Source organism: Nestor notabilis, unplaced genomic scaffold (assembly GCF_000696875.1).
Source record: "Nestor notabilis isolate BGI_N333 unplaced genomic scaffold, ASM69687v1 scaffold32431, whole genome shotgun sequence".
Lineage (NCBI taxonomy): Eukaryota > Metazoa > Chordata > Aves > Psittaciformes > Psittacidae > Nestor > Nestor notabilis.
In genome coordinates this window covers 29,576-54,004 of record NW_009916594.1, presented here as the reverse complement: position 1 = coordinate 54,004, position 24,429 = coordinate 29,576, and the positions used below count along the sequence as shown (strand labels likewise).

General features: G+C 36.1%; 1 protein-coding gene across 1 annotated transcript in view; it reads left to right on the top strand.

Annotated features, from left to right (window-relative positions):
* Positions 1-1,212: 1,212 nt before the first annotated feature.
* The window catches only part of GLT1D1 (glycosyltransferase 1 domain containing 1), a gene marked incomplete at its 5' end in the record, with an annotated part of 44,737 nt that continues 21,520 nt past the window's right edge, over positions 1,213-24,429 (top strand). Inside the window, 6 exons of the mRNA XM_010024648.1 lie at positions 1,213-1,361; positions 4,882-4,987; positions 10,133-10,184; positions 13,511-13,547; positions 14,662-14,718; positions 23,415-23,510. Coding sequence (XP_010022950.1) covers positions 1,213-1,361; positions 4,882-4,987; positions 10,133-10,184; positions 13,511-13,547; positions 14,662-14,718; positions 23,415-23,510 — 497 coding nt within the window. The remainder of the gene's footprint in view (positions 1,362-4,881; positions 4,988-10,132; positions 10,185-13,510; positions 13,548-14,661; positions 14,719-23,414; positions 23,511-24,429) is intronic.

Here is a 24,429-nt window from a genome sequence, read left to right as displayed (position 1 = left end):
ATGACTAACTTCTGCAGGACAGAAAATTACATTCCTTGGGAGGATATAAAATCATCAAGAAACGGAAGAGCCGACATTATCCAAGAAGCTATTGAGTTAGCAGGATTTTAATGCCAGAACAATTAATATGCTATGAGAAATAAATCAACTGGAACAGTACATAATAAGCAGAAAACATTCTTGTGGTCTTTTTATAATACTGAAAATGTAAACAGTACTTGTCAGCAGATAGTGTGCTAGTTTTTATGAAAATAATGGATTTTCTCAAGAACGTGGATTTTGGCTGATGTCATTGGAGAAACTGATAAATGACTTTAGTTTTGGTGGGAGGAATTGTGAGCCTGAGTATAAAAGAAAAGACTAAAACAACGCTCACAAAAATGCCTAAAGATCCCTGTAGTCTATCAGTCTCTTGACTTTGTCAGTCTTTGAATCAGTGTTTTAATATGAGGAACCATAAGGATGAATAGGTAAGCTAAGGGGGTGTGGTGGTGTGTTGTTGTTGGTTTGGGTGTTTTTTTTCCTTTTTAGCAATTGAGATGTTTAAAAAAGACTGTGAAATTATTTGTGTAATTACTTTTGCGTGGTTTTTTTCTTATACTTCAATTATCCTGTGCCTGTTTTACAAATGGGTAAACTAAGACAAGAAACAGTTAAAGCCACAATCAGACAAAAAGGGAATACAATTTCAGCTCTTCAGTTTTATTTACGTATTCATTTATTTGCCTATGCTGTGTTTTCAATAGCATAGATCAGCTGGACGTATTTGTGCTTTTTTCACTCAGTGGCCTTTCTCCAAAACAAGAATCTGAGAAACTCTAAGGCAAAGGTCTAACACACTCAATCCAAAAGGAGTCTTTTCAGCATATTAAGCTGAAGCTCAGTCAGGAAAGATCCTGATTGTACTTCACTTCTGCTAATTTCCAGAGGTGATTTTGTAGGCTTGGGCTTTAAAATGTATGCAGATTGTGTTGCTTGTAAGTGTGCATGTGGCTTCACAATGGTGAAGGTGACAAATATTTTCCAGGAAGAAAAAGACCAACCTTGTGAATAGCTCCATGGTTGCTTGAACAAAATGAGCATAAACATGAATGTCAGACCAAAGTTATTAAGGAAAAACATTGTTATTAGGCTTATTTGATATATTAGCATGCCTACAATATTAATAATGTCTTTTTTTTTATTCTTTTCCTATTTGTTCCAATAATGAAGGAATCATCTACATGCTGCAGGTCACATCTGTGTTCTTAAAGATGCTTTCATGTATGAAAGTCAAACTGAAATAGCAAACCTAACCTCCGCAGACAAGTTTGATGGAGCCCTGGCCATTCATCTTTATAAAGGAGGCAGACTTCTGCAAGGTAATCCTCTTTCTATTTTGCAATAAAAATACCTCTTAAAAAGGTACTGAAAGAGAAGAGAATGAATAGTTATAAATGGCTTTAAATGTATAAACCCACACGTACTGTAGTTATTCTGTTTATCCACTTTAATGAATGTTCAGAAATGCTGAAAATCTTTCTCTGTGGGAGATATGATCCAGAGAGGAGAGAACTAAATAAATGGACTTTTAAAGCACATAATGCATTTCATAATTAAGCACTTTAACTACATTAAGATAAGAGCATTATATTAACATTGAGATACTTTCAGCAAATGTGTTCGTTCAGAGGACAGTGGCTTGGCTAAGTATAGCCGAGGTCAGATAGAAAGTAGAGAGGCTAATCTGGTTTTTCTGATCAAAAAAGAGTCAGTGGTTTTTTGGGCATGGAATAACCTTAAGGTGTCGTTCATGCCAACTATACGGTGGGAGACAGGATGTTATCAGACAAATAATAAAATTTCCTATTGTATCTAGCCACATAGCACAAAATATTAGCCTGACATTAATGATACACTAGGAGCACTGGCTTTCAAAATTACAGGCAGTCACCTACTGAAATTGCAAGTGTGGATCCATTTTTGAGATCATCTCTGTATTGTACAAATCTATTCACTTGGACAAAGACGAGTAATTTGATACTTCATTCAGATCTCAGTGTAAGTTCTGTTGCGCTGGTTTTCAGACTTAAGTCCCCCTGCAATTTGTGCTGGTGGGTTTTAAGAAAGCTTGAATTACTATGTCTGACATGCAAGCATATCTTGTATTACAATGAAGCTCTGATTCCGGTAGGGACCCTAGAATACAAATAAAGTAATTCCCTAAGATGATGTCTGCTAACATACATATTAAGACTTCTCTTGTTGGAATATAGAGATGGTTGGTTTTGTGACAAGACCTAGAATTGTTTTGGAAGAGGCTTTTTTTTTTGCTAAGGAATAAAAAAGAAGGTTGGATTTTAAATGTTTACTGTTAAACTTCATTGCAGTTTTGACTTGCATAGTGTTGCCTGAGTGCTGTTGCTATTAGCTTTTCAAAATTGCAAGTGACCTGCAAAGCTTGATACTTGAATGATTTACAAAAGCTCAGTAATTTAAATAAATCACAGTCACACTGTTCCAAAAAACATCTGCAATAATTGAAAGAAAAATAAATCTGTGAAAAGCAAGGCAGTAAATAGTATGATACCTGGGATGATCTTAGTCAAAGTATAAAAGTTATTGTAGACTTCTTGGAGGAAAAAAGTGATTCAGAGGACGTTCCTATTTCATGGAATATGTATTCTTCCATACCCTCTATATTATGAAATTCCTTAAAGAAATTCAGTGATTACGGCCATTACTGCCATACTACTGATCTTTTGGGCCTTATTCTGGAAACTTCGTTTACATGATTGGGGTTGTATATTCAACACATGTAATAGATGACAGTAGTTGTTTACTTTATTTGTTAGAGAGACAAAGAATTACAGAAAGTCAGACTCTTGAAGATTAGTGCTGTGGTGCTTTCCTACAAACCTTAAATTAAATCTAAATACCTACAAACATTAGAGTAGAATATCTAAAAATGCCAGAGAAAGTCTTCAAGTAGCTAGAATGGCAATTAATCTTTCATTCTTTTTGTTTCTTTCATTTAGTAATGAGGCAATTAGCAATGCTAATAAACCCTCATCTTAAAGCTCACTTAATTTTCAAGTATAAATGGGAAACAGAGTACCTTTTCTATTTTTATCAATTTATTATGTTCCTCTTTTGCTTTAAGATTTCTTTATATGCTTGATTTTAAACATTAATTTTAATCATGAATTGTAAGAGCTCATTGAATTTAACCTGTCATTTCTCTCCAACCCCTTAAGACGCTGTGGGTATTAATAGAAAGCGTCACCAATAGTTTCCACAGCCATGAACGTTCAAGGTCAGTTATATTATCTCTCAAAAGGAAGAACCTGCACCAACACAGCAACCCCTCGCGCCTGGTTGTTGGTCCAGTGCTGAGGACAGTGTTGGCTACTAAGTCCCTGATCCCTATCCCCTTCCATCCGATAGGAAAAGTGAAAAAACAAAGCATATTTTCTGCCTTTCTTGATACACAGTATGTAGTGGCAATATGGCCTAACTGCCTATTATTGTTCATAATCAGAAGGAAACCTTGGCTTCTTCTGTTATAGCTAGAGAAGTCTGCAGAATCCACAGAACTGGTCATCCTAATGATGGAGTTTGTAGATTGCCATACTGGAGACTGCTTCTTTTACAAAACTGCAGTCCTGTTTGGAATTTAAAACAACGTTCTGCATGTAGTAATTAGCCACCACAAGGTTATTTGTTAGCTTAATGTGGTGTAAAACTGACCACTTAATTGGTTTCAGTGCTGAAACAATCAGCAGTAAACATTATTGTCTGCTATCTTGATTAGTTTAAGGGGAGAACATTACTAGTAACTTGACAGTTACTAAAAATAACTTGACTTGAAAAGAAATACTATTAGAAAGGAGTATCTTGCACTACTATTGGCTTTTCTATTTTCCTCAAAGTAATCTTTGGCCATGTCGGTGTAAGTCTAGGAACTGTTAGCATAGAAGTGCTACAGTACCTGTTCTAGTGGCCTTACCTTTACACAAATATGAATTTATTCTGATGCCATGTATCAAAACTAGGCTTTTACCAGAGAGCAGACACCACTAGGATATGTATAATTTTGTTGATACTCTAGAACTTGAATGTTGATACGGTCTTGTGCACAAATTGTCTCACAGCCAACATGCCGCCTTCTACTCATAGCCCTCTGAGCGCTGTAAGGCATTGTAAAACAACTTTCTAACTTGGGTGATCACAGAAGACCTTGGAACAACCAATTAAAAACACATCTTCTGGGATGGGATCAGGCAAAACAGTGCATTTGTTGCAGGTTCACATATACTGACTTACTTAATTTGGTGGCTTTTTCCAGTGGTGTGGCTCCATCTATGTTTTTTGTAGCAGTAAACTGGCTTCAGAAGTCAATACTGAAAAATAAAAAAATCAGTAACTAGCTTTGCAGGATGGTTACCCAAACTTCTGCATTGGAATGCTTGAGGGGGCAGTGAATGAGTGGCTGAGGCTAGCTACCTAAGACCAAACTTTGCAGTACTGCATCTTATTGAAGTGTGAATAGTATTTAAAATACATATGCTATTTGGGGGGCTGACAAGTGTAGAAACTAATTGATTGCTTTTATTAAGCATAGAAAAGGCAAAGAAAAATCTCACAGAGGCACAGCAGATGACACGCTGTGAAAGTGCAGTTATTGTATGGGTTTTTTTCAGTGCCCAAACCATAAAAGGTCAAGTTTCTCCAGGTTTCCTTTTCAAAGGGTTTTGCTTACATACATGACACTGTATTATCAATATACTTTTAATGTTCCTATCTATTCATTACCAGTACATGATCTTAAGGTCTTTTCCAACCCTAACCATTCTATGATTCTATGTCGGTCAACTTCTCATTGTAGTCATTGCCTTGCAGGTAGCAGAATTCCTTTTGGAATCATCTTTGGTGGGACAGATGTAAATGAAGATGTCAAATGTGAAGAGAAACATCGGGTAATGGGAGCAGTGCTGGAAGAAGCCAGGTAAAACCATGCATGGAAGGTTTATGACAAGAAATTGCATTTTTGTAATGGCAGATCTTTTTCCTCATAAAACTTAGTCTGTATGCAGTCTATTCATTTGATATTTCCTTGTATTTGTCCATGTAAGAGTTGGCAGAGATATTGCTGAAACTTGGGCTTTTGGGATGTAAATTTTCAAAATTACTAAAATCCCATTAAAAGCTAATGAAATATGTGCTCTTACTAACTAATTCTGTGCTTTGCCTACTGAATTCTGTTTTGTAGAGTAATAGAACTATGCATGTGATTAGGATATAAAATTCTAAGGCAGGTAAAAGAAATGAGAGTAATAGCAACAATACTTAACCTGGGATTTGGTAGCGTATTGCTCTGTAGAATAATTTACTTTATGGGTAGAAGTTACAAAGGCAGCCTTTGATGGTTAGTATAACTCTACACTGTAGCAACCTGACTGTGGTTTATTTATTATGTAATGGGTACAATTTTATGAAATCAAGTTTATAATTCTTACCAAAATTATTTTAGACTATTTATGTTTGCAGAGATTTAGGTAAAGAAATGCACATCTAAATATCTCAAACAATATCCATACAGTTCTCATTTGTACAGAACTATTCTGGCCATGAAATAACTGATATGTGGTATTTAAATAGGGAATCTTTAGTAGTGGAGGTGGTTAATGGTGAGTTAGTTTTGGAGGTCTGTTTATATAAATAGCAAATATTTCTTAGTGGTGGGGGTATGAATATTCTCATTAAATCTTAGTGTAGTAATAGAAACCTAAACAAGGTAAGACCCTTGTTTGCCAAGGCCCTCTGCCGGAAGTGCTAAATGTTGCACCGAGTTGTTTCTTTTTTCAAACCTTTGCTTCTTAGTAAATTCTGGTTTACATTACATATATTCAAACATATAAAACATTCTGTATTGGAATTAACATTTTATGCACATACAGACCAAGGTGCCCGGCACACTTAAATAAGATGACAACTAAAAATAACTGGCGTTTGTCTTGTTCATCCAGAATCAAACCTCTTTCTTGGAGGCCTGGCATTTAGCTTGTTGACAGAGTGCTTGATAGAAAAGCAGATGACTCATGTATAAAGAGCTTCTGTTCTTTTTTTTTTTCCCCCTTGATAATGTGATCCTTTCTCTAGATACATGAACAAAGAAGTAGACTGAAAAATATCTTTAAGCAAATTCTCTCAATTTTTTAGGTGACTTGACAAGGGAGTGTTCAAAGGGTGGTTTAAAGTCCGTAAGATTTCCAGTGACATGTCAGTGTAGTCATCAAATGTAGTTCAAGAAATCAGAGAGAGTGACTAAAAACCAAAAAGCATTCCTCATTGTTTCAACATCTCCAGAAAAGAGGTGTCCTATTGCTTGACTTCAGCAGTGTTTGATCATGTCCATGGTCAGCCAGTAAGCCCTTTTCTTGTTGGCAACTAAAGCATTTTACATATGTAAAGATACCAGTGGATGACATTAATTGAAGAAATAGTTCAAGTCTTACTGAGATAGAGGCTAATGTTATACTATCGTGTAGCTAGCATAATAGCTCACTGATGGCAGGGATGGCGCTACTGCTACCTCTCTTGCTCTCCTTCTCCTTTCTCTTGCTTGTGGCTGTGTGATCTACTCCTCGTTGTGCCAGGATTGGACTGCTTTATGAGCAGGTTTAACTCACTAAATGGTGTAAAATTGGCTTCTTTTTTTTTTCTGGGTTAGTTTTCTACCCCTTTAATAAGAAATGACAGCTTGTGGAAGGATAAGAGAAGGATGTCTTCTTGGTGGCAGTAATTTGCTACAGCAGGTCACTCAGCCTCATGGGCTATACTGTGCCTGAGCTTCTGGTGACTTGAGTACTCTGAAGAGTCATCACTCCAGAATTGAGCTCTGCATAAGCGAAGGGGTCCCTGAGTGTACAAGGTGAGATAAAATTTAAGCATCTGGAACATCTTATCAAATCCACTGGTACTGGTTGCATATTTATTTTAGGAGAAGTTAAATACTTTGCTGAACAGTGCTTTATCAGGATACTATCTGTTCATTCATCACAGCATTCTAGCTAAGGCAAAGGCAGATGACTGCAGTGGTTCAGATGTGGCAGTATGGATTTTGGTTGATGTTAGCAATGAGGAAATACATACAGAATCTGCAGCAGGCTTGTATTTCATAGTTTTACCTTTGCCAATACCACTATATGTTCTAGCTGCTATTAGCTAGCTTAACGCTGGCATAGATACGGTGTTCTGTCTATTGTGCCCTATAAAATGGGGTAGGTAAACAGATTTTAAAGACAGCACTTAATCATGCTTATTGAAAAATCCATTAGGGCACATTCTTACGTCTTAGTGTGACTTGCAGTTGAAAAACAACTTAAGGACCTATTCAAGACAAAATTTATGTACCTGTTTGCTTTTGTTATCAGATAATCAGAAGTTATTCTTCAAACAGGTCTGAAGGAAGAGAAAAAAGATATCTAATGTGTCAGCTAAATTTCAGCAGTTTGCAAAACAAAAAGTATATAAACCCAGAATCTCTGGGTGCCTGTTTGATCCAGTTCTGTATTTAAAATATGATCTGTCACAAGTATAACTAATATACCTTGTGCAAAAACTGCTTTACTGAATGTTTGGGTTTTTTTTTAATGATAATTAAGTTAGGAACTTGAAGTATAGCTTAGTAGCATGGATTGCCCATGATGTTTCAGAATACATTACTGCATCTTTATTCAGTTGATAATATTTTCTGTGCTACAGGAAAAATAATTCAGTTTTCTAGAACTTATTCTGAATGTATCTCTTCTCCAGTATTATCACTAGTATTATTCATTGCATAGTTATTAAATGAAACATTGATTTTATTTTTTTTTTCTTTATTGATTGCAGGGTTCTAAGCAGAAAGTATCATGAATTGTAGATTACTTGTCCTGTACAATATACCACCATATTCCATAAAACAAAGTATTGAACACTGTCTAGCTTTATGAGTGTTTCATTTTTAATCAAATTCCTCTAAATGGTAGTTGTACTCCTCTAGGGTATTTTTTTTTTCTGTGGAACAGTTTTGTAGACTTTGGAGCAAGAGAGGTTTTTTCTGCTTGTTAATGTGATGTATTGAAAGTGTAATTGCAAAAACTGGAAGAGGAGCATGTGCAACTTGACAAAACAAGCATTTGCAAAGGCTTTAATAACCTTAAAGCTGTCAAGTAGTATATATGAAATTCATCTACTACCATAAAACAGATACTACAAAACAAATGTATGGGAATAAAGTTTGGAATAAGGTTTGTTTCAACAAACAAAAGTAGGAGTTATAATTCAGCATTTATGTGACTTCTAATGTATGATTGTGATTTCATGTCCCCAAATTGTAACATAATGCCCCCAATAGAAAAGCACTGTTCCGCTTGTAACTTAGCAATGTGTTTCATCTGTAGCCATTGAGGTGTCATAGGGTTGGCTCAGGACCGAAACATTCCATCTATGAAAATGAAACACCAGATCAGAAGTGTAATATGTGATAACCTCTGTTTTATATTCAATATCTATAAAAGCAGTTAAAAAAAAAAAAAAGAAACTGCTTAGCAGGCATTTTATGTCTCATATGAAGGAGGTGTTCAAACATTTCTATTCCACAGTTTTGATAGTCTTCAGAAATGGTCTCATTTTTGTGTCCAGTTAACACTAAAATTCCATTTAAGAAAAGTCAAAGCCATGTGTTTTCTATTTCATCACAACTTAAAAGCTACATTAAAGCCCAGCATGTTCTTAAGATCTCTTCTGAATAGGGATTCTTTAGTAGCTCTGACTCCATAAAAATATCTCACATGACTTCTTCGTATTAGACCAACCTCCCACTAAGAACAACTTGTTTATCTAGATTGCTTAAAAATCTGACTTTCATGGCTGAAGTCTCTCTGTGCCGAAAAACCCCAAAATGAAAACTGGTCCTATTAATGCTGCTTTTAAATTGTCTCTGATGTAACTGTTCCATTATGTGAAATGATAGTGTGCATTTCACAAATTCACAAAAGTAGATGTCCAGATGAGCCATTATAAACAGCCATAAGAGAAAAAGTGGAGGTAAGCTTGGGAACTAAAATTCTTTTTTTCTGCCAGATGACAACTCTAGCCATTGTGTTATTCAAGTATATTTTGGTTTGCTTGTTCATACACTGGTGTTACCATTTGTATATAATATAGAGTAGGAGTAGATGGTGTTCATGCACTGTTTTAAAGTTCTTTCATTTAAACGCCCTTCTCATATCAAAGAAGAGTCTTAAGCAGAGAACAGTCAAAGTGCCCTTCTATAAGTATTACGTCTGACTAGGGTAATGGGCTCTTTGCCTGAAATGATGACTGTGGTAAATCTAATTTCTGGGCACCCAGTTCTTCCAATTTATTATAGAGGAGTTTACCTCAGCACTGCAAATTTCATCTACACCCAGATGCGTAACATTCACAGCCACAGAGCTGAGTGTCCCAAGTCGGTGAGATTCCAGAGTTGAAGCCCAGCCACTGGATCATCTTTCTTCTTTTTCAGTTTAATTAATTCTGGTATTTTTCCTGAAGAATAACATTTTAGTCTCTCAAATATTTCTTACTCATTAACAGCTCTGACTGCTTGGAAAGAAGGAAAGAACATTGGGGAAAGGTTTAAAAAAAAATCCATCTGCTCATTTGAATTAAACTCAGTTGCAGTGAGTTGCAAACAGTGGGGCTGGGTATTGTAAAACAGCAATACTATGAAAGTAACTGGACTTAAGATCCCTTCTTACCTAGCTTCCTGGTTGGGAAGAGGGCTAGTGCAGCTTGTAATGATGTAGAAACAGGAAATGCTAACTCACTTACGCAGCTGTACATGTTAATCAGATAAATGGGGGTATGTTCCCATTATTTGGGTTTTCTCTTACCTTAAGAAATCCTCAGTTTAACTCCCCAAGAGCTCTAAGTCGTAAAGCCTGAAGAGATACCATTTGTTTCACCAGTATTTGCTGGTAAAACAAATAGAAAGCCTGCTTTCTGTCTTTCATCTATAATAATGCTCTTTGTTCTTACAAAGATTTTTTCTGAAGTATTTTCCTGGTTTTACATTTAAACACTTTAAGCAGATGTTCCCTACTATTTTTGTCCATTTAACTAGGTTTGCAGTGGCTTTCACGGTGAAAATGAAGGAACTGGCAGCAGCAGAGTGGGTATGTTTACGTGATGATGGTGATGCTTATAGTATTAGTAACTATGCATTCTCCTAAAATGTTTTCTTTAGCATTATTTATAATTAAGCATTTAAGCATTATTATAATGCTAGAGAATTGCAATAATCTTCATATTCTTTATTCCTGTTTTTCCTTTCAGAGAAAGCATTTCATATTTATGTACTTCGACAGGTTAGATAGATCTGGCATTTAGAAGCTGTTTAGTATTTGAAAAGAGTATACAGCAGTTTAGGAAATGTTTCTCTCTAACATTTAAAACTAATCATTGCTGCTGTCATCGAGATGCTCCTGATGCCATCCATATGCATATATTGTTTCTTTTTGCATCCTTTAATAAACTTTATGTTGCTAAAATTCCAATAAACAGCTTTACTTACAATAAAGAATTAGGAAGAATAATTTGAAAATATTTGTTTTGTCAAGACTGGAAATAGAATGAACTTCTTAAGCTGAAATGCAGAGGTAAAACTGAACTTATGCTAAGCCTGGCAATAGGTGATACACAGCCCTGTTGACCAGGCCTTGAGGAATATGTAGCACATAAATAGCAGTTAACTTTGTTACAACTCATCTCTCCTTCTAAAAACTAAATGAAACACACTGTGCTGAATGATCCATGGAAAAAACACTGAATAACATTATTTTCATCCAATAGTATAGTGGTTAAATACATTTGGCAGTGTTTTTAAAGGAGGTCATTTAGCTAGCAAAGAACTGGGAGTAATAATGTTTTGTTCACTTTCTTTTCATTTAGTAGGTACCATTACATCTGCTGTATTGCAAGTCTACTTCAGAGATTCAGTGCAATTATTTTTAGCATCTGATGCTCCTGTTTGAAAACAGACTGGGTCAACATTTTCACCTCTTTGTGCTTTAAGTTGATGGCAGAAAAGTCGTGGAAAAAATTGAGATAAATTCTTGAAGTGGACAGTGCTCAGTCCTGGTGTCTGAGGACCACAGATAGTGTCAGGCTGCACTAGTAACCTGTGAAAAACTCTGCAGCAGGGCTTGCTGATCTAGCTTGCTAGTCCTGCTGATTTTCTGTGCAAGGTTAGCTCTCTAACTAACTTGGTGTAAAACTTGTACTGGATCACAGAGAACTGCAGTGAGCACCAGGTCCAGTCAAGGGCAAGCAGTAACTATTTGGCTGACAGTAAGGGGCAACACACTGGGGTAAAAAGAACTAGGCAGGACCACCCTCTTCCAGCTGCCACCAGTTGTTAGCTCCACTCACCTCATCTTAGGAAACACCATCTGAAGCTAAACAATAAATGTGAAAAGTAGAAACTAACTGCTTGGTATCTCTTCAGTTCTAACTTGCATTATAATACAAACTCATTAATAAACCCTTGCCTAAAAGAATCATTTAGAGTGGAGCTTGTACAACAGTTCAAATCAATATTCAGTACTTTGTTTCAGCATAAGTTGATTTTTTTCTTTTTTAAATAAAGATACCTGAGCAGACATAGGATCTGGTATTTATATTACAACTATATCTTGATTTTAATAATTACTAACATTAACTTCATGATGGGTAAACACGAAAGGTTCAGCTTCTGTCATAGGTCTTATGCCAGAAAAAACAAAAGTAGCAGAGTATGAGGAGGAAAAACAAACTTGGACTTTGAAATCCCTTTGAAATCAGCACCTCAAATGTTTTTAAGTACTTGGCTTTGATTGATTTTGCCTAAACACTTTTGTGCTCTGGGCCTATTCTCAGTGTTCTGGAGAGGTTCTGTAGCAGACTGGGAATTGGAGGCAAGTCTCTAAAGTCCTAAAATGAAATACCAGCTGCTGACCTGTGTCTTTAATGCTGGGGGTTTGTGTTGTTTTTCTAGCTGTTATCTTCATGTAAAGGGTAAGAGCAAATGCCACACATTTACTTTCAAACAGTGAAGAGTAAGAATACATCTTTCCATACTGAGGTCACTGAATATTAAAACTTTTACATATTAACTCACTCTAATGTGAGCTGCATTATTCCTCTAATGTGTGCTTTATTAGTTAGATGGTCAATTAAGAATTTAAATTACGAACATGTAAGCAATTGCACTGTGCTCAAGGGTTGTATCTTCTGACAAATTCTTTTCTATTACATTGGATAAATTATCTTTAATTATGAACTACATAATGCAGTATTTATAATGATCTGTATTCCAGATGAGTTTGAAATACTGTAAAAGATTTTGTGCGTATGGTCAGTGTTTTTTTCAGTAGTGTAAAACTGGATTGAAAGGTCCAATATAATTTAAAAAAAATTAAGCAATAGCATTAACTGAAATTCTTACAAGAATATAATTAAAAGCTGAAACATTCAAGGTTATATTGAGCAAATCTATTGGAGATTACACCAGCTGAGTAATATTGTCCTTAGCATACTCTTTGCAGGCATTGCAACCAGTGCTTTTTAGAACAATAAGAACACAGTATTTGCACAAATACTGTGAGCTCAAAAAAACCTCTGCTTGTTTGCTGGGTAGTCGTGGTGTTGGGTTTGGGTTTGTTGCTTTTCTTTTTGATGTAGAACGTTCCCAAGAATACTTTGATGTTTTTGTGGAAAAAAATGTATTCCACAAATTCATGATTTGAGTTGTAGAAAGAGACTGAAATAGGAACTTGCTTTTTTAATCACCTAAATTAAATAACTAGCATAGTAGCACTTTGGGAGTAGCTCTGGAAGTTGTTAAGTAATTACCTCTTTTACTATAGCTGTTTTAAAATAATTTCTTTTACAGTTTTTATTTGGGTATATTCTGCAGTAAGTACTACTGGACAGTTTTTCTGTGTGAACAAGTCTACGTATATTTGTCAGCAATTTTTGAAATGGTTAGAGGGAAATGGGGTTTGTTTAATTTCTAATGTGTATAAAAGTCTATTATGGATGAATGTGGACTGTAGTTTCAAAACCAGCTATAATTTTTCTTTCAAGACAGAACGTTTTTGGAGAAGTAGGGCTGTTCTGTAGTTGGGTAGGGAAATATTGTAATTTTCTGTGCAATAAGCAGTGAATGATTTTGATGAAGGATACAGAGATAAATTAAAAATGCATTTGCACAACTTGGTAATTGTGTTAGTTGCAAAATTGATTCATTGATACTGTAAATGTTCATTGTAAGTGTAATTTACATTGCTGACTGTTGGCTTTTGGTGTAACTTAAATGTATCTTTCTAATAGTCTATTTTGATTTTTAATAATCAAATCATCCTGATGTGCACTGTGTTATACCAGGTGGGGTTTTTTGATGATTGAACAGATATTTTATGGTGAACTATGAAAGTTACTTTTCTTCTCCTTCTCTTTAAAGCCAGATGCTAGGAAGAAAATATATGTCCAGACGCAAGGTGAGAGTTTTGAAATATTGACTAAGGTATTCACTTTATTAGTTTGTTTATTGCCCCAGAAATATTTTGCTGAAATGAGTGTGGGATTTGAAGTCCTGATTCCACTGAAGTTGAGCTTTTTGCCATTTACATTAATTGAGGCAGTATTTCAGTCTCTTAGCCTAGATTTTCAACTCTTTTGATTCTTTTAAGAAAAGTTTTCCTGGATTCCTTACAGTAAAAATCTGAAAGATAAGGTAAGATCTAAGATAGCACTGAGCTTTCTTCGAAGTATAAGGAAGTTTTGATGTTGTATGATTATCCCTAAAACTCCAAATTCTTTTAAATGCTTTGAGTTCCCAGAATAATGATACCCAACAAGATTCTTATCTAAAGTACTTGAGTAGTCTAGGGACACTCAGCTCAGCATTTTAGATGTGATTGCTTAAGCTACAGCTTCTGATTGATCTACAGATTCCAAAGCCCATTCCATTTTATATATTTCATTTGCAAAGGAAATAAAATGATTTTCAAAACTATTACATTGAAAAACTCATTATGAGGTCTATTCACCCACATTTAGTCTATATTTAAGCCCACTGGGAGGTAATAGTTAAGATACTTAAAAAATAATAGATTCATTAGTAAAATAATTGATCTTTAACATGAGGCAAACTGAATACATTAACATTCAGTTTAAATTAATATCTAATTTATATAATTTTATATCATTCTTATTTCTTTCTTTGTGTTATGTTAAGAACTTGGGTCTCAGCTGACCTGTATCTGTTTTGGAATAATATGTTCCCTCAGATAATATTGTCCACTATGTAGATTTTAAAAGGCCAAATGTAGCAAAGTGTAAGTGAGTTTAATTCCCTGGGTTGCTAAAGAAGTTCATGCACTGAGTGATTGTGCAAAATTTTCGATTGAATTTCAATCTGATGACTACAGAAGGATTGTGCAGACAACCTGGCACTGTTGGGATGAGGGAAGTTTGAGATGAGACCAGCTGTGTATGGAATTCAGTGTGCTCGGCAGAAATACTGTTTTCTCAGGGCAAGACTTGAAGAACCATAGTTCAGCCATCCAGGGACCAGTTAAACATGTTGTGTTTCTCCTTTTGTCTACACAGGAATTAAGACTACACCCAAGGAAACCTTTGACTGGTATAGGTTTCTACAGAATGCAGGTAAAACTCACTTTTTTTTTCTGTGTTTAATCTCAGTAGATGTTAAAGAAATTTATAATGTGAAGGTTAACTGATTAGGTTATAAGATGACTTAATGATAAGAAAAATGAAAAAATCTTTTATTAGATTCAGGCAGAATATCAGTCAGATAATACGGTTAGTAAACTACCCAGGCTGTCTCCAGATTTCTGATCTGAACAGCACCCAAAGATAAAATCATTATGACCTACAGGTCAGTGTCTCTTAGAAGGTAAGTTAGACCGAAGCACCAACACCTGAGCTTGCTGTGCTTTAACGTTGTGAGACGGAAACTCTGTATGTCTTCTGCAGAAGAGCAGGTGAGGTGGAGAAGGGAAATGCGTGTTGATGTTTTAATATTTGGTCTTGACCTAGAGCCTGTCTCTGTTTTCACCAAAGTGTATGGCAACAGCATGTAAGGCAGATGACCTAATTTAAAGACACCTGGTCTCCACAATGCTTTAATTGTTCCAGCTGCCTTTTCCCAGAAGAAGAATTCATAGGCATTTTACTGTGGTAAAAAAATTTCAGTATTGTATTAATCAATCTGATCTCTGGTAGTACAGCTGTTCCCTCTAGTACAAGTGAATCCTTACTTGACAGTTGCTTTATCACATCAGTAAATGTGTGCCATTATTCAAAACTGGTGCCCAATTTTAAACTGAGCATTGTGACGTTATTTTGTTCTCAGTAAATCACAGCACGCAGGCACAGCACCACTAAGATTAATAATTTTCTGAAGTGAAATCATTTGTCACTTGCTAGCACAGCCTTAGTGTTGATTGGATCTCATGTCCAACCACTTTATGATTAAAATATCATTCAACAGGTTGAAGAGGGGGAAGCTACCCCTAAAGTGCATTTCATCTAATGTATTAGAGACAGTTTTTTGCCTAATGTATGCTAATGCAAAAGTGCAAAATAATTCATAATGTACATGAAAAGCAAACTAAAATATGACTCTAACATCTGTGCCTGTTAAGTAATAACTTGAAAACTGGCATTAGATTTTTCAGTATTGTTTTTTATGACTGTTTCATCTCATTCATCTTACCAGTTTTGTCTCTATATCTATGTGCCAGTCTACAATTTCCACTTCTTTTAAAATTGCACATGGAGGTAGGTTTTTTGGCTCTACCAGTAAGCAGTCAGAGTGGATGACTCCTAATTAGATTTTATAAGGAGTTCCCATTGGATTGCTTTTCTGGGTATTTGTGATTTCAAAGTCTTAAAAATTCTACTAAACTTGGAGCAATCAGCAGAAAACCATCAAAAATAGAAGGTAGTCTTGCTCAGAAGAATTTAATTTTGATAGAGTAGGCTTGCACAATGAAGTGCACTTGAAAAGATTCCTAGCTTTCATGCAGATAAAGCTGTCCAATCTCGTTCACCTCATGGCATTTATGATTTATTTTTTTTTTAAGGCTTTTTTCACGAAGTTCTGTTCCATATTTAAAAGACATTTAATGATTTTTATGGGAAATACTTAACCAGATAATTCTTGCCTGTGTCCTTAGTAGTGTCCTTGAAAATTTTTCAAATCCAGGATTCCCAGGACTGAATGTAAAGAAACAGGACATGCCCTACAATGCAAATTATAATACATTTGAGTGTTAACATCCTGGTGATCAGACCATACATTGTCAAGTTATTCTTTAATATGGAATAGGCTCTTCAGAATATTTCAAGACCTTCCTCGTAGAACAGACTTCTTATGAATATTCTTTGTACTGATTTTTTTTAGTCATAGAACAGCCTTAACATCTGACTCATGTTAAATGTAACACCAGTACATAGATAGACCCTTTAAATCAGTGTAATGGCTTGAGAAAGAATTTAATGGTAAATTCAAGTGAATGGCAGAATACATCAAATACATTTCACTGTGGAAGACTTCCCCCAACGCCCAGCCCCCAAATTTGAATGGTACTAAACTGAAAGCTAGGAAATCTCAGCTTTTTGTACATTTCATCTGATGGTTTGGGTTGCTAACATAAATAGTAATTGCCTAACAGAAACTGAAGCAGTGCTGTGAAATATTTCTATTATTGTTATGGGTACAGTACAATCTTAGTACAAAAATCACGGAATTAGTATTTTTTCACAGTCTCAGTAGCAGACTTGAGAGTTGCAGAGGTGATGTTTGTGTAGTGTTCATGTGCTAGCTCGTAGCTGCAGTATTTTCAGTGGTTGGCTGTTAAAACGTTTATTGGCTAAATCTACAAAACCAGAGTGTTTAAAGTTAATTTGCATTCCGATTAACAGTCAGCTTCACAGTTTGTCCTGTGAGGATGAGAGACTGTAGTCAAACCCAAAAGCTGAACCAAGCGCAGATTTCGACACAGGCTTCGAGAAGACAATGTTTTCAGTATATTTAGTAACTCAGACTATTTAGGGTATTATTGCAGCCTGTGTCAGTCTGGAGGTCAGACTACATGATCAAAATGTTTTTCTCTGACCTGGTAATACAGGAGTCTATAATACAACATAATCAGTTTTGCTAGACACTTTAGATGCCCATTTAGACTTGAGAGAGACAATGAAAGTTCAGGCTTTTGCTGTAAATTGATTGACAGAAAATTACAAGACAGTCTAAGTAAATGCTAAAACTGGGACTGATCTTCTCTAACAATTTAGCTCAGGGATTGAGCATAGCTACTTAAGATCACAGACAGGCTTGATGTCATCATACTGTGATGAAAGGCTCCTTTTGATTTCAGTGGAATGTGGCTGAAGCTTGTAAGATGTAAAACCTAATAAACACTTAGACATCATGTGATTAGAAGATGTAGATATCTAACAGCATCTATACTAATGAACTGAGAAAGCTCTTTTACCGAAGAGATAAGACCAAAAACTGGTTTCCTGGAAGGTGACATAGAATCACAGGATCAGATGCTTACTGCACTGTCAAATAAAACATGCAATATATTTTTGTAGTTTGATTTTTCTACTCAGATAATATCTGCTTCATAGCATGACTATTTTCAGAGCTTGAAAAGTTTACATAACCTGTAATGGTACAGACAGGGTGTTACAGAGGCATTACATTTTCCTAAAGCTATGCTGGAAATAAAGAACTACATAAGAAAAATTAAATAGTAAATGTTTGTGCAGATGTGTAGTTGACCATAGAAATAATATAATAGTAGCAGTAGGCTGTGCTCCCCAACAGATCTGAAAGCATAGAGCTTTTTTGTTGTCTGGTCTGTTAGAAATAATGAGAAAAGGGAGAAAAAGGATTTCTGGAGAATTTTGCAGTCTAATTTCTCTGTATTAATAGCATGCCCCTGGAAATTAACAGGTTCATATAACTTCTGTTGTCTTCAGAAACATCTCAGCAATTCTAGCAATTATTCACTGTTGAATGTGAATAGCAGTGTAAACGCTTTGGATACAGCTATTACGTTCACTTCCCTTTAATTTCTAAGAAACAAATTGCTTTGTAAAATAAAAGCTCAACTTCAAAAATAACTGTTCAAGATCTGCAGGTGGTTGAGTATGTTTTTGAAATAAGACCTAATTAGGCTAATAATTGTTGAAGTTGTGTGTCATCAGTGACTTCAGTTAAAGAAACCTCAGAGTAGGACACCATCATGTCAAACAAGCTGGAAAACTTCGCTTGTCTGGGCAGCTTGTTTTAATAGTTGGCTTGTGAAAGAGACACAAAGTCAAACTCTTGATGCCGAGAGACTTAAAGAGGCAATGTAGAGTATTTCTGCTCTGTGTAGGGAGATGAACGTGAAGAATAACTACGAATTGAAAGATTCAGAGTATCAAAAATACATGCCGACTTCTTTACCTCTCAGCAAGGTAATGCTTGGTATTTCTCACTTAGAGGCTTGCAGCTTTTCAGGAAGAGTAAGGATCTGCAGTAATATATTTATTTTTCCTGTACATCTATGATTACTACATTTTTTTCCCTGATAGTACCGAGGGGAGTGGAGTTAAATGAATTTGCTCTTTCAGAATCTGGTTAGATAACACTTCTACTTATTCTTGCCTTTAGTAAAACAATGAATGTCCTTACTAATGTTGCAGAAATGATTTGGGGGTTTTTGCTACTCCTATTCATATTTTGCTATCCTGGCATCAAAGTACAGATTTTAATAAAGGCCAAAGTATAAACTATCATAATGTGTCATAGTAGTAAAATAGTTGATGTGACAGATAGTTAAACAGTTTCACACAAGGAACAAGCTGGGAGATGGTGAAATCATAAATAGCAAACTGCTTATTTCCAGTGTTGCATTATGAAATGTTTACCATATTTCACATACTCCATTCTCTCATTCTGTCCTGCAACTGAAGACCTCAAAACAGTTTACCAAAAATTAAAACCAGTGCCATTGCTTCCTGCTTATAGAGGAATGGATAAATCTAGATGGATAAGTCTAGATTTGACAAACTTTCTCTAGGCCATGCCATGACTCAGGTAGCCAGCATGAGAACATGAATCCTGAGTATTAATCACATTTCATCTACTCGCCAGTATATTTTGTGCCAGGTTCCAATACTATCAACAAATACGCTGGCACAGTGCTAGGATAGCCTTTTGATCATGCAATTCCTCTCTGAAATTTGACATGCTAAAGCTACATTGCTGTGTTTCAATTTTGAGCAGCATAATACCACCTCTGCTCCATTATGAAAAAGGAGTTGCATGACCGTGGGAGTGCCATGTCAGTTTTAATCTTCTGCTGTGCCTGTCTCATTTCAGCTCACCTGCAGTTCATTTGTTACCATCACCATGGTTCTGTGTGGCATATCAGGACAGCATACCATCAAGTTGATCAGAGGAATGAGTTTTCATAACCCCATCGGTCTCTGTTCTTGTTTTGACCTCTTACATCTTGCTGAACAGGTGCCCTGCAGGCTCAAGACTAGCTGCGGCCAATGTGCAGCTGGTTTTTATAGATAAAGCCAATGTAACAAATCAGACTACAGCCATAGACAAGTACTGACAATGCATGTTTAAAGGAACATCTCTTACTGGCATTAAACAATTGTTTTTGACACTGAAGGAGATGTTGATTACAGTGGCAAGACTTGCCTTGCATTTAGTGTGTAGTGATTCTGAAGGATGGCTGGAAAACATGTACCATGCATTATTTTTCTTTTTTATTGCCAGTGATTATGTACAAATCTTTCCATTTTGTATTTCCTTTGCAAAGCAAACAGAAGGATATGTGAACGAAGAGATAATGAAGCACAGTGTGCTGCTTCAAATCTTTGCTTTTGTTAACACTAACAGAAATGGGAGAAACAGGCACAAGCTACTTTTTTGTTATTTGGGTGTTTGCATGTCCACCAAGATAGAGGCACAGTGAATGTATCAGAAGAACAAATCAAGTTGATTGTGCCATATTAATGTACTTCCGTTTCAGAACTGAATCACACGAGGCAGTAGTGTATGAAGTAGCCTATCTGGGAAAGGCAGAATGATAGCAAAAATTCACGTATCAGAAGTCTTGTTTAAGTTCTAAGAAAAAGAAAAACTGTCTTCTTTCGAATACCAGTTTTCACTGCAGCTGATGACTATAGCTGGTAAAGGCAACTATTGCAGTTGTTCTCTTCATATGTTCCCCTTGACAGTGTTCTTGTGAGGACAAAGCGTACTAAAATGATTGCTCTCTTGTACAAATGACTGGGTTTTTTTTCACAGCAGGGGTGCTAGCAAGGCTTGAGAAAGCAACAAGTTGGGAAACAAGGCATGGCCTTGATGTGTGCATTTAGCAATTTTCAGTAAATGACCAGAAAGCTAACAACATACACAAGTGCTGCTGAGGTTTGATCTTAAATAGGCAGAGAATGAGTAGACTCCCAGCACTAAACAGTGGCAGTGATGTGCTGGCAAGGCAATCTTCACAGGAGTGTCTTTAATACGCTTCTAAGTGGATTGAGTGGGGAAAGTCTGCCTGTAAAAATGAATTAGGTGATGACTAAGATCTAAAACATACAATAAAATAAAAGCACCTGATTCTCACTTCACTAAATTGGATGGCAGAGGCAAATCTAACCCTTCTATGGCAGGGTTTAGAAATGCCATGCAGAATCCAGTCTGTAGAGTGGTGTATCCAGTATCTGCTATTTTGGAGAAAAGTGCATACAGTTTTATGATAAAGTAGTGCTTTGTAAAGTTGCACGAAGAGGATGGTCTGCAGTGAGAGTTCCAGGCTGTGAATGTATTTTATAATAACAGCCAAATGAGTGGACTATTTTCACTAATAAATACTATTGTAGGTAATTTCACTAGTGAAAGAATAGGACTGTTACTGATGAGATGCCTGGGAGATGTACCTATGCATGCCACAGGAACCAAATGGCAAAATCCAAGTTACAAAGTACAACTGCCATCTGTGAGGCCAGTTCCTGGTTTCTGTTTTGGGTTAAGGTTTGTGTACAGGTAGCAGAATGGCAGTCAGTAGTGCACAGAATTGGTCTCAGGGCTATTCATTGTCATGACACTTTTAACCCTTATCCAGTAAGATGAAAAGACTGAAAGCTTTAAGATAGAAACAGAAAGATGTTAAGAGAGAAAAAGAAGTGTTTATTTCAAGTGTAGTTAATGCTGAATAGGTGTCCCTGCCTCTAGCAGGGGGGTTGGAACTAGATCATCTTTAAGGTCCCTTCCAACCCAAAGCTGTCTATAATTCTATGACTAGGGTACTGTCATATCGAGAGTGCAATAATTCTATAGCCTCTGTGTGAGAACAGGAAGACCTGGTTTCTCAATACTTTCTGACTGACTTTTCAGTGCTAACTTCTTGTTCCAAAATAGCCAGAGTGAAAATCGATAGGTGTGAGTTCATGGTTTAAAATGAGTATTTATGCCATATGGATAGTTAAAATGCGATATGAATTTTGATGACACTTTCTAGTAATTTGTTTTGTGTGAATTTATGTCATAAATTGAAACCATGGTTCCATATCTTAAAAACAAACTGTTAATGGTTCGTTGCACCAGAAGAATGGCTTTTTTAATCCAGATGTTTGTGTATTATAAATTACAAATTATTTCTTGGTCCAATAGCCAGAAAAATATTACTTACCATGTCTACTGCAGCTGCTCTCGACAACTCAAGTTGTTTTAAGTTAAATGCAATGGTCTCAGTAATGAACCCTGTGACAGGGAACATTTAGAAGTCCCTGAAATGGAGTTTAATTTTAAAAGCAGTAACACTTGAGTAGTGAATCACCACTCTTTTGATTCTCCCTCTCCCACAAAATACAGGTTTGATGCAGAGCTCATGTTAATCCAATTCCTTGACATGAGGGGAGATACTCCTGGTGTATTGCTTCCAGGGCCTGACCCTGCAGTTAAGCTACACAACACTGTGAGGAAACGTAAGCTGCTACCAAGTTTGAGTGATCTTAAATTACAAATTGCAGCAATTCAGTGATGCTGTGTTAGCAGCTTAATTGTTCCTGCCACTGGTGAAGAGTGGAATGGAAAGGGAGGAGGAGACCTCAGGAAGGGAGCTCTGCAGTGCTCAGCAGCAGCAGATCATTGTGCCACCACAGCCGTCCTTGCAGCCTTCCTGGTTAATCATAAATCCCATAGACAGTAATTTCAACCATAAGCATAGCCCTCCTGGTACCTATGTGACATAGCCCCATGTGGGACCCATGCATTAATGTGCACAAACAGCCTGCTGCTGCTGAGCAGCGGTTTGCTGCTCCTCATTGAACTGCCTAGTGTTAGATAATATGTGACATCCATCCTTGCCATGAGCTCAATAAACAGGTGAACTGAAGGACAGCAAACTGATTTGTGCAGTACAGTAAATCAAATACGAACGTTCCAACCTTCTAGTGTTTATTAAATTGTGTTGTTGTTATGTGTGTTCATTCAGCAATTTGTGGATTATGTTGTTTTATTATAAACACAGTTTACCAAAGTTCATCATGTAGCGACCCTTCTCCAGAAGTGTGTTCTGAATTAATTGTGCTGTCCTAGAGCCCATGGCAACTGCAGTGTCATACATCAGACCTTCTTTTTAGAATATAGCCTACAAAATTATTTTTGTTATGGGTTGTTGCTGTGTATTTGCAAGATTTTCAATGTTAAAAACTCACATGTTGAGATTTTTTTCCCTCAAATTATTTTTCGTGTGTGTTTCTTGGCAATAAGGTTAACATAAGTGCTTTGCAATAATTTGGCTTCAGGTTAACTATTCTGTAGCAGTGCTGGCATATTAGGGATAGATCGTTATGGGACTTTACCTGATTTACATGATCTTCTGTAACAACACGTGTTAGATCAAGAGCTCTAATCCCTACAGCCATTGATTAACTAAACCTTACAACATCCTTGAAATAGATGGTGAGTTGTTATATGGATGTAAATTTATGCTGCTTCTGGGTAGAAATACTGAGAAACACACTGATTTGTATAGTTGTCTATCCAGTCAAAGCTCAGCCATAGCTTTTTGACCAAATCCTGCACATTGCCTCTGAAAATAAACTCGTGTGTCCTATAAAATGATATGCATGATTAAGGTCTTCAGTGAGTTGATTTGAGGATTAATGTAAAAGCAAGAAACAGAGGGAATAATAAGGAGAAGTTTTCAGAATCCACCCTATTACTGCTTTTACTGCTGTATGTGCTCATTCATGAAACAGTTTGGAGTGTTCTTTTTTATCTGCATTTGGACTAATAACATCATTTGTTGCAGGTATTCCTACAGATACAGGCAGTTTGCATGTGTTTCTTTTGATATGTGGACTTCGAAGAGTCAAAGACCCTCTGTATTTAGTAGATGTATTTTCAGGTAGGTACTGGCTATTTGAATACCCTTGTTTTGTCACTGGATTCAGATGTGTTTGTTGTAGTGTTTACAAGTTTGGCATAAGCTGTTTTATTTGTTGCAGAAAACTTCATAATATATTTGCATTTAAAAAAAGATCTGCTCATGTAACCACTGATGTGTTCAACACATTATTTCTGTAGCACGTCTTTTCCAGCCTGCTGGGAATAACAGAGCATCAAAATCAAAGCAATATTTGATGACTGTACTTGCTGGGAAAACGGCTTTGCTGTTACATACAATATTAATGGAAGACAAAAGATGAGTTTACATTCTTCAAAATAACTTTTTTATTTTCCTGTCACGTGGCTGTTAAACTGATTTGTGTGTGTGCTAATTAGTATCATTGAAGTTACAAGCAAATTTTACCACCCATCATTATGACTGCACACTGTAAACTAGGCTGAAGTTTTCTCATAGTCACATAGATGACTGTTTTGCCAGGTTCTGTTTGTCTCTCTGAAAGGTTCAGGTATTCCAAGGTGGAAATTCAGCCTCCACTATTCAGCTTACTTTTATAAGCCTTTATCACCTTGTGACAGTTAGTAACAAATGTGGTTTATTAAAGTAAAGTAATTGGATTTGTTCTATTCTGGTATTGAAAAAGCAGCAGATTTCTCTTATGCATATAACTGAGTATTAATTGTACTGGTTGGAGTTGCTTCCTCGTGTACCTTCCCATAGGAGAAAGTTCAAATAATTTTGTCTCAGTAGCCACAGCCACTGCATTATTTAGACCATTGTTCTCTTGAGATGATTCAAATTTAGTATCTGAGCTTAGTTAAATAACCCTTCAATTACAAGAGATTGCATGAAGCAGAAATGCTAAATACTAACTTTCAGATACACTAATCATTTGAATTCTGAGGAGTAATATGAGGGC